General features: G+C 33.7%; 1 protein-coding gene across 1 annotated transcript; it reads left to right on the plus strand.

The window, feature by feature from the left end:
• Window positions 1–6,635: 6,635 nt before the first annotated feature.
• LOC25495144 (putative uncharacterized protein DDB_G0294196) lies at window positions 6,636–12,525 on the plus strand. The gene is made up of 3 exons (XM_013595312.3): window positions 6,636–7,068; window positions 9,522–9,800; window positions 11,121–12,525. The coding sequence occupies exons 1-3, from the start codon at window positions 6,769–6,771 to the stop codon at window positions 12,237–12,239; spliced, it is 1,698 nt and encodes a 565-aa protein (XP_013450766.1). The 5' UTR covers window positions 6,636–6,768; the 3' UTR covers window positions 12,240–12,525.
• Window positions 12,526–15,254: the final 2,729 nt, after the last annotated feature.

The following is a 15,254-nucleotide window of genomic DNA, read 5'->3' on the forward strand; positions in this document are numbered from 1 at the left end:
TGTCCAACAATAGCAATGGTAGATCCACTTGATTGACCTTGATTGATAGCCTTCTTAGTCTTGTAGTTACAAATAAAATAAAAAATCAATAAATAAATTATTATTTTTGACTAAATCAGATAAAATAATTATTAATCCAAAGGAAAACATGCAACCAACCATTAACGATTTTTTCACAACTTTATGCCTCTTAACGGGCCTTTAACTTGGTTGACAGCCCTGCCTCTTATTATCATTAGTATTTCTTCTCAACCTGGCTGAAAATTCTTGCCACCTGCAGCAACAACGCCATCAATTCTCGTAGGAGAGGTGAAACCGTGTTTCGCATTACCAGAGGCTGTAATCGGTGCTTTCATGTATTTTTTTGAAGAATGGCTGGTTGAAGCACCAACGTATTGATAATGGCGGTATTGGAGCAATATGTGAGATTGCGTTGAGTACCCTACTTCAGTAATGGTATGTTGAAATTGTGAAGGGGTGCACGTCTTTTGGGACTCTGAGACTTAGGTTTGGTCGTGTGAGAAACCATTTGGAGGATGAATGTAGAAGAAGATTAGGGTTTGGTGCTTGTTTAAAAAAGAATAGGGTTTGGTTTTGAGAGTGAGAAACCATTTGGAAGCTGATGTTAAAGGAAAACAAAGAAAAGGACAGTCCAACAAGGTAAGGTTATGGAGAAACCTATCATGGTTATTAAAGAAGGTAAGATTATGGATTTATCTTTTAACTATGTGATAAATGAAATTTTATGTTTTATGATCTAAAATTTGAATGCTCATATAGGCACTAGTTACCAAAAATTGTATTGTATTACAGTTCATGTGACTAACAAAGTCTTTCATCTTGTTTCCTTGTAGAATATCCATCTGATGATGAAGCTCATCGAAAAATTATGGTACTAATTTTTTTTTTATTGGTTTTAATAGCATATTTGAAAAGGTTTTATTTTTTTGGATTAGCTAAAGTATAAGAACAATCAATTTTTTTTACTAAGATAACTTGTAAAATCTCTCACAGACAAAAAAGAAACTTATAAATCATTTTGAATTTTTTATGAACGCACACATATCTAATGTAGTTGTGCTTTTGTGTCTTAGATTTTACAGCATTTGATGCTAATAATCAACTGTATATTCCATATTGAAATATAGTAACAAAGCAACCTAAGATGACATTTTATACCAGTAATAATTTAAGAAAATAGTAGAGATTGAATGGCGCATGTCAATTTTGTACTTGCCTCAAACACATGAGATACCCCGCCGAAACATTGTATTTATAGAGATTTAAATCGTTGATTTTCCATCTCGAATATTGCTAGATATGCTTAACTTTGTTGATAGTTACACTATCTACCTCCCTATCAAAAAATATATATTGTTAAAGAGTCACACATTAGGTACGAGATGGTGTGAACATGTATTTATAAGTAAGTGTAATTTTTACCTTATAAACTGGTTTTGTGGGAATTGTGTTTGGTTTAACCATAAATTCTAAGACGGTATCAGAGTCTCATCTAAGATTCATTCGATCACCTACTACTAGATTTCCGATATCGAACCAACATGAGGGGCCCCACCGAAACATTGTATATAGAGATTTAAAATCTTGCTAGATATGCTTAAGCTTGTTGGCTACCATAGTTACACCATCTACCTAGTCCTATAAAAATATCTATATTGTTAAAAGAGTTCCACATTAAAAACGAGATGGTTTGAATATCTGTTTATAAGTGGGGACAATCTTCACCTACAAGTCGATTTTGTGGGATTGTGTTGAACCTACTATCAAGCTTGCGCTATCAAACCACCCACCATCTATATTTACACACCAAGCCCAATAATATTGGGCGTGTGGGGAGTGTGTTAAAAAGTTCCATGTTAGATATGAAATGACTTGAACATGTGTTTATAAGCGGGGACAATCCTCACTCACAAGACAATTTTGTGGGATTGTGTTAAACCTATACTATCTGATTTGCGCTGTTAGAACACCCACCATTTATATCTACGCACCAAACCCAATGCGTGTTAAAAGTTCCACATTAGATACTAGTTCCACATTAGATACTAGATGTCTTGAACATGTGTTTATAAACGGAGACAATCATGACTCACAAACTGGTTTTATGAGATTATGTTAGGTCAAACCACAAATTTTAAGGTACATGTTTCAGTTTGCATTTTTTTAATTCTTTCTACGCTTAGGTCCTGTCATTTTTTTCATGCCTTTCATGTAAAATGCTACATCCATTTCACATTCTAGTATTTCCTATTTATTTTTTAAGGAAGCTGAAAGAAATGAAAGAAAAAGACAGTCCAACATACTAGACCATGATTTGTTCAACGCAACAGGTTTTAATTTTGTTGTTCTGTTACAAATATTTATCCTCATAATTTCATAATATATTGAAATGTTTATGAATTCGACAATGGTTAAATATGATTAAAAATCTAAAAAAAGTTGTTGGTTTATTTTCATTTTGGATATGATCTTTTAGGGCCCGTTTGTTATAGCTTTTTTAAAATAGGTTTTTGTAGCATAATATGTTAGTACCGCTACAGCTTCTGTCCTTGTGAATGGCAGTCCCACTGAAGAGTTTCAGTTAAAGTGGGGGTTGAGGCAAGGGGACCCGTTGTCTCCTTTTTTGTTTTTATTGGCGGCAGAAGGTCTCAATGTTTTGATGAGGTCGCAAGTTGAGACTCGTTTGTTTACTGGTTATAGCATTGGGGATGTTAATCCGATGGTTGTGTCTCACCTTCAATTTGTTGATGATACTTTGTTGTTGGGTACTAAAAGTTGGGCCAATGTTCGGGCAATGAGGGCGGCTCTTTTTATTTTTGAGGCTTTGTCTGGTTTGAAAGTTAATTTCCACAAGAGTTCGCTGGTTGGGGTTAACATCGCATCTTTCTGGTTATTTGAGGCTACGTCTGTGCTAAATTGTAAAGTGGGAAAGGTGCCTTTCTTATATTTGGGTATGCCGATTGGTGGTAATCCTCGTCATTTGTGTTTCTGGGACCCTGTTGTGAATCGTATAAAAACTAGACTGTCAGGTTGGAATAGTCGTTTCCTCTGGGCCGTTTGGTTCTTCTCAAATCTGCGCTGACCTCTATGCCTGTCTATGCTCTTTCTTTCTTCAAAGCTCCGTCAGGTATAATCTCTACCCTTGAATCTTTATTTAATAATTTTTTTTGGGGTGGGAGTGAGGATCATAGGAAAATGTCTTGGATAGGTTGGAGCTCTGTTTGTCTACAAAAGGAGTTTGGAGGGTTAGGGGTTAGACAGTTGAAGGAGTTTAATATTGCCTTACTAGGGAAATGGTGTTGGAGGATGTTAGTGGATAGGGGTGGTTTTTGATATAGAGTTTTAGTCGCCCGTTATGGCGAGGTGTGTGGGAGGTTGGAGGATGGGGGCCGGAGTTGTTCTTCTTGGTGGCGGGAGGTGGGGAGGATTAGGGATGGGGATGGTGGTGTTGGGGGGGATTGGTTTAAGGAATGTGTTAGTAAGAAGGTGGGGAATGGTACTGATACGCTTTTTTGGTTTGATACTTGGTTGGGGTCGATACCTTTGTGTGTTCGTTTTCGTAGGTTGTTTGAGCTTTTTGAAAATAAATATGTTACAGTGTCAGATATGTTTTCTCTTGGTGTTGAGGAGGGAGGTGAGGCGTGGCAGTGGAGGCGGAGATTGTAGGCGTGGGAGGAGGAGATGTTAGTGGAGTGTAGGGCTTTTCTGCTTGATGTTTCTTTGCTTGTTAATGTTTCAGATCAATGGTTGTGGCTCCCGAACCCTCGCAGTGTTACTCTGTTCGGGAGGCTTATTCCGTGTTGACTTCTAAAGATTTACCGATGGTGGACTCGGCAGCGGAGATGATTTTGCACAGACAGGTTCCTTTGAAGGTATTAGTCTTTGCTTGGCGGCTTCTTCGTGATCGGTTGCCTACCAAATCGAATCTGATCTATAGAGGTGTAATTCCATCAGAAACTGGTTTGTGTGTCTCTGGGTGCGGTGTTTTGGAATCAGCGCAACATTTGTTTCTCTCTTGTTCGTACTTTGCTTTACTTAGGTCGTTGGTTCGTTATTGGATTGGTTTTGATGGAGTGGACACTAATGTTTTGTCTGATCACTTTGTTCAGTTTGTTCACTCAACAGGTGGAAGTAAGGCTTCTCAGTCTTTTCTCCAGCTTGTTTGGCTTCTCTGTGCCTGGGTCTTATGGACTGAACGTAATAATATGTGTTTCAATGATTCTATTACTCCTTTACCCAGGTTGCTTGATAAAGTAAAATATTTGTCTTTAGGTTGGTTGAAAGCTAGAAAAACTTCTTTTTTGTTTGGTACTTTTAGTTGGTGGTCAAACCCGTTACAATGTTTGGGTATTGGCTAACTTGGTTTTGCTGTTGTACAGATTTCTGAAGTAGTCTTTGTGGCACGTCTTGTGCTATTGAGACTCTTGTTGTTAATATAATTCCATTTTTGATTGTTCAAAAAAACAAAAAAAAAGAAATTTTCAAGGAAAACTTCAAATGAAAAAACCGATTGTACGTAGATACATGATTATGATTATACACTGTAAGGCTTTACATCTAACTGTACATGATTATGATAATAATCTAAATTTTATTTGTGCTTCTTCTTCTTGACTTTTTTTACATCTCTTGTGAATTTTTCATGGTTTCCTCCTAGAAACACCTTTATCATTTCTTGAACTTTATTTCTCATTATTTGTGTCTCGGCAGGAAGAACATGAAGATCTATTAAAAAGGATAGAATTCTTAAGAATGTTTGAAATTTTTATGCACTTCAGACATTTATCTATTAAGGATAAAAAAAGAAGCTCGTTACCATATTATGAGGAATGTTTGAAGCTTACCGATAAAAACGATTCCATTGAGGTCCATCATTTTAACTTTGTTCATTTTTATATCATTCATTCAACTAGGAATGTTTGTTTGGTTTGAGAAAATGTTTATGAATTTCTCATAATTTCATTATAACATTATAATGAACTTTAGACTTCATTATATCTGCCGCAAGAAAGACGCTCGTTACATATTCCGAGGAATGTCTAAAACTCACCGATGAAAACGATTTCATTGAGGTTCATCATTTTAACTTTGTTCATGTTTGTTTTGTTTTTAAGAAGCTAAACTAGCCCATCTAACTTGATACTGAAGGGAATCGAACCTGAGACCTCGAGGAGCAGTATACTCCCAAGTCAATACCACCGGGCCAATCCAAGTGGACTTACTTTATTCATTTTTATATCATTCATTCAACTAAAAATACTTGTTTGGTTTGAGAAAATATTTTCTATTTTCACTTTTAATTACAATAATGTCTTTTTTCTTCTTCTAATATTTGCATGAGAAACTATAGTGATATACATGAAGGTAGCCAAGCTCAATTTCTTAGATGAAAATTACTATTTATTCAAAGCTTTTTGACGTTACTTTATAAAGAAGTTAATAACGAATTTATGATTATTGTATTGTGTTTCACAATGCTCTCTTTTCCATTAAGGTTGGTACTAATTTGAGTGTGATTTGTTGGTGGAACAGAAAGAGCTGATTGAGATGTATGGAGCAAAAGCAATTGCAGATCTACTTAGCATTGTCTCTGGTGGACTAACAAAATATATTTTAAAATAGGAAGAATTTTATAATTGATTTTTAAGTTTAGTTTAATTCATTTTTGCAAAACCAATTTATAAGTGATGGGTGGTGTGATTTGAGTTTTTCTTTTTCTCGATGTATTTCTTTACGTCCAAAACTATTGAATTTAGCGTGTTAATGTAAATTTTAGTTGGCCAATAACTATATATATATATATGAGTCAGGATCTGTTGACATCAGGTGTCAACAGATTCGTTGACACCAAATTCTAACCATTTATTTTTTTAATCTAATGGTTTAATGAAAAACCCTTTTAAATTGAGATAATGTAAATTGAATGGAGAAAACCTTGAAATTGAGGTGCTTCCAATTGTAAAGAGTAAAAATAAAAAATTATCTTTGATGGAGACAAATAGATATGATTTTGCTAGTGAGATTAGATAGGAGAAAAAACATACTTGGAGACTTGGATGGTTAACGGCAGAAGGAGTTTGCCCAGCAGGGAGAGAAATCAAGGAAAAAGAGGTTCAAGGATGTAAATGAAATGAATAATTATGGATCGTTCAATTAAAACAATAGACGGTTGAGATTTGTTGTCAACGAATCCGTTTGACATCTGATGTCAACGGATCCTATATATATATATATATATATATATATATACTCTAATAGATTTATACAGATGAAATTTCTTCTCATAGGTAAAATAAACTTTAGAGTTTGATTGAAAGAAAAATTCCATAGAGTTTATCTTGATTAAATGATAAATGTTGTGAATCGTGTACATAATTTTCCTATTTATATAGTTGAGAAACTAATTTTTAACTAATTCCTAATTACTAACCAAACTAACATAATTTCTATATTCATATATAAATGTTTTTTCATTTCATAATTATATGTTCGAACCCAAATATAATAATGCATGTTCCTCAAGTGAATCATGCTCGCATGGACAAAAATGTTTTTTATTTCCTTAAAAAAAGGATGTTTTTTATTTTTTGAAAGATGTTTTATAGTATAGTATTTGGATTAGAAGGTGTAAGAAGGAAAGTAAAGTAGTAAGCAAACGCGCGTTTGTTAAAAGAGCTTTTTCAGTTCTCTTTACATTCCACGTTTTAAGCACAAACAAAACAATTCTCAGAAGCTTTTGATTGATCAATGAATACGACATCGTTTATGGACAAACAGATAATGGATCTCAGCCATGGAGGATCATCTTCCACCAATAACAACAACAACAACGATTTCATCGACCTCATCAAGAACAATCGTGAACATCACGAAGAAGAAGAAGATGAAGAAGATAATGATTCGTTAATTCATCACAAAAATGGTGGAGGAATCAAAACCGATGATATTGTTCCTAGCTACGATTTTCAACCCATTCGTTCCCTTCCTGATAATTCTTCATCATCGTTTTCCAGACCTTGGAATTCTGATTCCAATTCCAATTCCAAAGTAATTCTTACTACTTTAAACCCTAATTTTATTAATTATCTTGTGTTTTGTGCTTCAATTCAATTAATTATGGTTAATTTTAAGAGAATTAGGTTAATTTGATTGACTACTTTTTTTTTGTCTTGTTGTGAAAATTAGGTTTTTATTTTATTTTGAGAGTTTAGATCAATGGTTTAACTTTTTTTTATTTGATTACTATGTAAGGCTTTGTTTAGATTCTCCCCAGTGCCAAGCCAATTTGAGCGGGCTAATTTAAACAACTTAATTTGGAGTTTATAGCTTAGGTAAATGCTTATGATAGAACATTATGATGGAATTTAATCATGTAGCCGACTTTACTTAGTGGGATATGGCTTGGTTGTTGTTGTACAACATTAGTGCTTATGTATAAATTATTTCTATAACAAAAGATAAAATAAAGTTAGATTGTTTTTGTATAAGCTATCTTGGAGAACTTAAGTTGTTTTCATAATTTCTCCCAAACAGTCACAAACTTTTCTCCCAAACAGTCACAAAACTTATGTCAGTAGCCAGTGCTTAGTAGATAAGCTCAAACAAGCCAATCCAAACAGGCCCTAAGTATATAAGCTTATAAGAGATTTTTATTTTTTTTACAAGTGAAAACTATTAGCTTATTGTAATTGAGAAACTCCGAATAAATTGTGGTTGGCAGAGATGGTTAAGCCTTTCGCTCACAATAGCTGGGGTGTGGGTTATACTCTGGAATTTCGTAAGTGATGATTTATACGTAAATTCTGTTATAAATCATCAATGAGGTTGGTGGTTCTGACTGACCTGGCATTGCATGAGATTGTGTCTCCCCTAATATCTAATGAGAGTTCGTTATTTTTTCATGTCCTTCCACTCTTGTAAGTGTAGTTTGAAATTGATTGTATATCGTGGCAAAATTGTGGGTTTTTTTTTTTTAATATAAATGTAAAACCTGTGTTGTCAAATAGTTGATTTAGTGGCGCTATAGCATAGCGGAATTATAATAAACTGCTATTGTTATGTGATACACAATTTAGTACACAGTATTGTCAAATAGCGGTTGTAGCACTGTAACATAGCAGAATTTAAACAAACTGCTATTTTCCGCGTTTTACGATTGACAACAATTTTTAAACCTAATTTACACAGTACATGCCCCAGTATTTTTTAGACGATTAGAATAGAAATAGATCGTTAAGTTTTGTTTGGTATAATTGGCTTTGAGGTTGTCTCTCTGTTGGACTTGCTATTTGCTGATTGTTATCCCACCTTGCTTGAAGTTAGTGCTTAATGGAGGAGGAATATGCATGCTTGTTTGTGATTGTTTTTTTGTTGTTCTTAGGATAATGCTAGGGAGGGTGAGGCTCATTGGGGGTAATGACAAAGCAAATAAAGAAAGTGTCTGTTGTATTTAAAAGGCTTTGAACATTTAATGCTTCTGAAAATATTGGTCTTACTTACATAAGGGCAACTTTTAGGAGTTTAAGAAACGAAAAGTGTCTGTTAAAAGGCAAGTTCTAACACTGTCAAGATCAGTATTCTCATTGATTCTGCCTAGGATTAGTTGGGGGTCGCAAGATAGTAAAACATAGGATTGTAACATATATAGTAATACCTATAAATGACAACATCAAAGTTTACTTGTGAAACTGAAATTTCATTACCATAGTAAAACATATGATCGTAACATATTTTGTGTGTTCTTGCTCACAATCACACTGTGATGTCACATAATTGTGATCTTGCATGCAATTTGACTCATTTAAGGGTTTCAAGACTGTAAGATCATGATCTTACAATTTAGATTGCAATCTATTCTATAACAATGGTTAAGGACTCAAAATAGGAAATTTTACTGAAAACTGCAGATTTAGTAACTAGCAGTGCATTGTATGTTTTGATTGCTAATAAAAACTTTCTATTTCTTGATTTGTTAACTTGAACAATTTGAAAATTACAACATTTTGTACCTTGGTAACTTAAAAAAATTGTTTTTCATCTTAATATCTCTTTTGTAATCTTTAACAAGTGTCTGAAGTCACTTGTTAAAGTGTCTAAAGTCACCTGTTAGCAATAGTGAAATCCTTTTTAATATTATTGAAAGTTGAATAAGTGCATAGTAAAAAGTTCATAAAGAAAATAAAAGATAAGTTTGTGAGATCTGAAAGTTTCAGCATTGAATGTTAGGATGTACTTCAGTTTCAGAGTTAGCTGATTACTATTATCTTAGTTATTTGTTTATGGCTTACTTCTTGAATTGAACTTTTTCTGTCAATTGTGTAGTTTGAATTGACATATTACTTTGGCTCTGCTTTGGGGTTTCAATGTTTCATGTATTAGACTATCTGGTGATCATATGTAGCGTTGTGTAATACATAGGAGGCATTAATAATATATCGCACCATCTTGGCTTAGGGTTTTCTTCTTCATAAATATTAAGTTTTCATCCTTATTTTGTGCAGAACTATGGTTCTTTGGATTCTTTTGAACCTGCAAAGGTGACTGTAGAAAAGAACCAGAGCGCTGTTGATGCTTCAATTTTGTTAGAGATTGATCGAACAATGAAGAAACATATGGACAATTTGCATCATGTTCTCGAAGGTGTTAGTGCGCGGTTAACCCAAGTAGAAACCAGAACTCACCATCTTGAGAGTTCCATGGATGATTTGAAGGTATCTGTTGGAAATAATCATGGAATCACTGATGGGAAATTGAGGCTGTTGGAGAATATTCTTTCTGAGGTATTTTATCAATCACGCGCTCTCCTTCCCCCAACTTCTAACATTAATTTCTGTCAACATTTGGTATATCAAATGAATTCTTTTTGTTGATGCAAATATTGGCTGTGTCTGCGTGTATGCTCTCGTGTAACCAGGCTTAAGATTTCCCATAGTTTATCAAAACAAATATATAACTAATAGTTAGTATCATAAATAGTTTAACCTTAAAATTTTCGGTTTGAGTTTAGGTAAACTATACTTGGTCACATATGGTTTGATACCATGCTAAAAATCAACTATAACTAAAGTTTTAGGTATTAGGACAACACACAAATTATTTTCTATACTTCTCTATCATATACTACTATACTAGATTAGTGGTTTTTGAATTATTAATTGAGCTGTCACTTTAGTTAACTCTGGGGGTGCTTTAGTAATTTATTATGTTTGTCACTAGTTGGGGTTATCTCTATAAAATTGCCATAACTTTTGCACTATGGCACCCATTTGTGCATGTTGACTGGGAAAATGGTGGTCATGGGGACCTAGGGACCTAGGGGATATCAAGGTTGTATTGTGATGATGCCTTTCTTTTACAATGTTTTCCCCCACACAATATAGCCTCACAGGACAATGTTTTTCCCCACACAATATAGTCTCACAGGTTATGATAATATGATGTGAGTTATGTTTCTGCTGCAAGTCTATCATTTACAACTCATATGGCAAACATGTGGTTGTGCACTTTTGACGCATAATATTGAAAATTTTGTGAATGTGGTTGGTTTACCACTCTTACATTATTGTTATCATCATGAAAGGTTAATCATAAGTCTCTATTTGTAAGCTACATGATTGAACTTGATACTTATTATTTTAAATTTCTTTAATGGGGAATAAAATTATCAAGACGTGTTGAACTGAATTACCTAATTCAGAGTTACATTTGTTTTAACATTGAGACATAGACAATACAACAATTTGATTTAGAAACCCTAAGAAAAAGCAACAAAGGCTGCATTATTTAATTGTCGCCCTAAAAGGTACACATTCCATTGTTCTGTAAGGTCAACACTTGAAATTGCTCAGCAGTTATCTTAAATGAATGAAGAAAAAGACAAAGGAGAACAAATTATTTGGATGATGGTCCATGGAGAACTTTATGCATATGCTACCTCTGAGAAACAATAACGCTAATTTTAATATATTTGTGTTTTTACATGCTACTATTGGTATATAATTGCGACTCGGACTTTATCTATAAGCTTTGGTTCATATTATTATAGTTTATTCTCATTCTGGTCCTTCTTTTACTCTTTTGTTTGACATAAACATATACAGGTGCAAACGGGGGTGCACGATATCAAGGACAAACAAGACATAATGCAAGCTCAGCTACAACTGGCAAAACTACAAGTGTCTAAGACGACAGAGCAACAATCAGAAACTCAAACCCGTGCCACATCAGATGCTGTGCAGCAAACTTCATCTGTATCTGCATCTGCTCCCCTGCAAACTCAACATTATCTTCCTTCGTCTTATAATCTTCCACAATCAATCCCCGTGGTTTCTCCCCCTAATGCACCTCCTCAACAAAGTTTGCCACCTCCGGCTCAACTTCCAAATCAATACTCTCAGATCCCAACCCCAACCCCAACTGTTCCTCAGAGAGATCCATACTTGCCACCACCTGTTCAATCTCAGGAAATTCCAAATCAGCAATACCAATTGCCTTTAACTCAGCAGCCACATCCTCAACCAGGGGCACCTCCGCATCAACAATATCAGCAGACCCCTCATCATCAATACTCTCAGCCACCGCCTCATCTACCTCCACAACAGCCACCGCATTCATCTGGAAATCCACCTCAACTGCAATCTTCCATGGGTCACCATCTAGAGGAACCACCTTATGTTCCTTCTCAGACTTATCCTCCCAATCTCCGCCAGCCACCATCTCAGCCACCCAGTGGACCTCCTCAACCTTCCCAACAGTTCTATGGAACACCGCCACAAGGATATGAACCACCATCGAGTAGACCTGGTGCGAGTTACTCTTCTGGATATGGTACATTATCTGGGCCTACTGAGCCATATCGATATGGCGGACCACCTCAATATGGTAGTAAACAGTCACAACTACCTAATGCTTCGGCAGCTTCCAGTGGTGGAAACAGTTACCCACAGCTCCCTACTGCCCGCGTACTCCCACAAGCAATACCTACTGCATCTGCAGTAAGTGGTGGTTCAGGTTCTCCTGGAGCTGGCAACAGGGTTCCTGTTGATGATATAGTTGAAAAAGTTGCCACTATGGGATTCCCTAGAGATCATGTGAGGGCAACGGTTCGGAAGCTGACAGAGAATGGTCAAGCAGTTGACCTAAATACAGTGCTGGATAAGCTTATGAATGAAGGTGGTGGTGGTGATATGCAGCAACAAAGAGGTTGGTTCGGTCGGTAACACGACATTACTCAATTGAACTTTGTATAGAAGTATGGCTTCTTTCACTATGAAGGTTTATGAGGAAGGGGGTCTATCGCTTGTTTTCTATGAAGGTTTATGAGGAAGGGGGGCTTCGTGGGTGGATTTTGCTAATTGAATATTGACTTTTTTTTTTTTTTTTTTTACCATTTGTTCTTATTTCTTTGATAGTTGAAACTGTAATGTTTTCTTGCGGGTCTAATTAATGACTATCTTGATCTTGTGCTGTATATTTTCAATAAATAAAAGTGGATTTGGTAAGTAACTCTGAACTTTTCAAATTTCTGCCACTGTTAACAGATTTGGTGAGGTTGGTTTTGTGGTTATATATAATCAAGTAAAAGCAGATATATTTTAATGCTGCATCTAATTATGTAATGTACTACGCTAGGTATAACTTTAATAAGGATGTCTTTTACCAACATTTATTATGTAGAAATAAAAATAACCCTTTGTTTTCTAACATAAGACCATCCTCTCATTTTCTACAAATTATAGTATAAAAAACTTGATATGATTCATTATATTAATGTGTCAACATTTTTTATTTGCTTAGTTGGTAGGAATATTTCATAATATATGTAGAGGTTAGGATTCTACTAAAAAAAATCCTCAAAAAAAAAAAATGTAGAGGTTAGGATTCGAATTCCGATTAGATGAATTTTTAGTCACTTGACCAAACAAATATTTTCAGTTTGCTATTAGATCAAAATGTTCATGTAAGTTAAATTCTAGAAGAGTAGGAGTTTACCAAGATCATAGCAATTTTAAGGTTTTGATAATGTTGGGGAAGTACCAATATTTCTCTCTCATCAAAATAATTTATTTTAATCACTCATCTATTATTCTCTCTCATCTAAAATACACTAAAGTCAAAGTAAGTGAAGTGCTACACGAATATAGTCTTCTATATATAGTTGGCTCAATTTCAACTAATATATGAACTAAGTTAAGGGGTTGCTTTTCATTGCTATGATTGTGATTTGACTGTGAAGAATGTATAATTAAGTGTCTAAATAGTATATGACCGCTATTATTATTTCCACATGAATAATACACAGTGGCGTAGCCAGGATCCTGAAGTAGGGGGTTCAGACCTTTCAACTTTACTAGAGCTATGAAAGTTTTGTGCAGTTATTTTTTCTTTTAATTATCATTTATTTATACTACTAAATTTATAATTTTCGTCATTTTTTTCCAATCAAATATCTATTTTTTTTTGCATAAATGTTTAATTATTATTTTTTATATTTTCCATATTTTGTATAAATTATAAATTTCGAAATCTATCAAATGAAAGTTAGAATTTGTGTAAATTATAAATTTATAATTCTAAAGCATAATAATTTGGTGTATAACATTTTGTGTTGAAATATGTTTCATGGAAAGAAGTAAAAATAATTTGCATAAGTTATTGGTTACGGAAAAAATATGAGGGAGAGTAATTTGGGTACACCTTGCATTTGAGTTCATGAAAATTGAGAATAAGTAAGATTTATTTTATTTTATTTGGAAAAGATGACATTTGAAAGAATATAAAATATTTAGGATGGTGGGAGTATTAAGTTATGAAAGAATATAAAATATTTAGTAATATATATTATATTTGCAAGAATTAAACTTTGCGACATACTTGGTTTAGTGGTAAAAGCTTCTTAAAAGACTTTTAGGATTTGTGTTCTATCTTCAAGCACTTCATTTTTACTTTAGAAGGAATTCAATTATTACAATTACAATTATTAATAAGAAAATAAAAGAAAACAAATGTAATGGGAAAAAACAAATAGAGAGTTGGGCTTTTAAAAAATAGTTATATCAAAAAGGAAGTCAATTATCTCTAGTTGAGCCAAATACTGTTGTGCTAACATAAAAATGAGACTCGTGCCATTCATAGGGTGAGAGAAACTTGGATTATTGGTGCAAAATGTTTGGCTCAATTGCAATGTTAAAATATGAGGAGATTCATCCTTAAAATATCAGGAGGTTCAAGCACTAATAAAACAGTGCAATCATGTGCAAATTTTAAAAGCCCAAGGGATGCAAGTGCATCCCCTCACTTATATGTGGCACCGCCACCGATAATACATATAAGGTAAATTTATGTTATTTGATTGAGTATATTATGTTGTTTCCTCCTCAGTCCTCTGTATTTTTGTCTCTTGTCCCTTCTTTCTTATCTACAATTCTTTCGTCCAATAGTTACTTTGAGTACGTCATGATTTTTCATACATATTAGCAACATAAGCATGCATTCAAATAACACATGTAAACCATTTTTGAACTTAATACCCTACTACAAAGCATCGTATACGAAAATATTTCTTTTTCTAGATTATATTCAATTGATGTATTTAATTTATAATACGGGTTAAATACAACCGTTATTATTCAATAAATCTAAAAAAATAAAAATATTTGATGGAGTATAATCCACAAAATACCCTTCAACATTACATGTTAGGTATCTCCCCATTCTCCATATTCCTCTCAAGAAATGTACTCTTTGTCACTAAGCAACCGTACGGTCCGCTAATTATTCTCTGGCACTGCGTATTACTTTTGGACCTCAAAGGCACTATTTGTTGTATTTTAATTAAAGAATTAATATTTGTACAATAATTTTGCAATAGTTTTTAAACGATTCTCTCCTGCTCACATGATGATTTTTTTTTCTCTATTATTTTTAACAATAGGATGAAAGAAAAAGAAGGTTTTAAGAGTATTGTTTAATAAATTCAATTAAAAATTTGTTTTAAAAATATAAATATAAAATCGAAATTCTTTTTAATGATTAATTTTAATATGTTAATTGTTATATAAGTTTTCTCCGTGGATACTTGAATTTGAACCTCTAACTTCTAACTTTTAGCCCAAATAAGTTGAATTACTCAACGGATTCGAAGTATTTAATATATCATTGTCTATACGTAAGTTTTCTCTTTTGTTTTCTTAAATGATTATTATAACCAAAACATCATTTTTTTAGATTGAATG

This window comes from Medicago truncatula, chromosome 6 (assembly GCF_003473485.1).
Source record: "Medicago truncatula cultivar Jemalong A17 chromosome 6, MtrunA17r5.0-ANR, whole genome shotgun sequence".
NCBI classification, from domain to species: domain Eukaryota; kingdom Viridiplantae; phylum Streptophyta; class Magnoliopsida; order Fabales; family Fabaceae; genus Medicago; species Medicago truncatula.

What these genes read in the sequence shown, in the direction of transcription:
- LOC25495144 (XM_013595312.3), top strand. Translation starts at nt 6,769, where the DNA reads ATGAATACGACATCGTTTATGGACAAACAGATAATGGATCTCAGCCAT. An exon ending in ATTCCAATTCCAATTCCAAA is followed by an intron (nt 7,069 to 9,521) that starts GTAATTCTTACT and finishes TATTTTGTGCAG; the next exon opens with AACTATGGTTCTTTGGATTC. An exon ending in TGGAGAATATTCTTTCTGAG is followed by an intron (nt 9,801 to 11,120) that starts GTATTTTATCAA and finishes AAACATATACAG; the next exon opens with GTGCAAACGGGGGTGCACGA.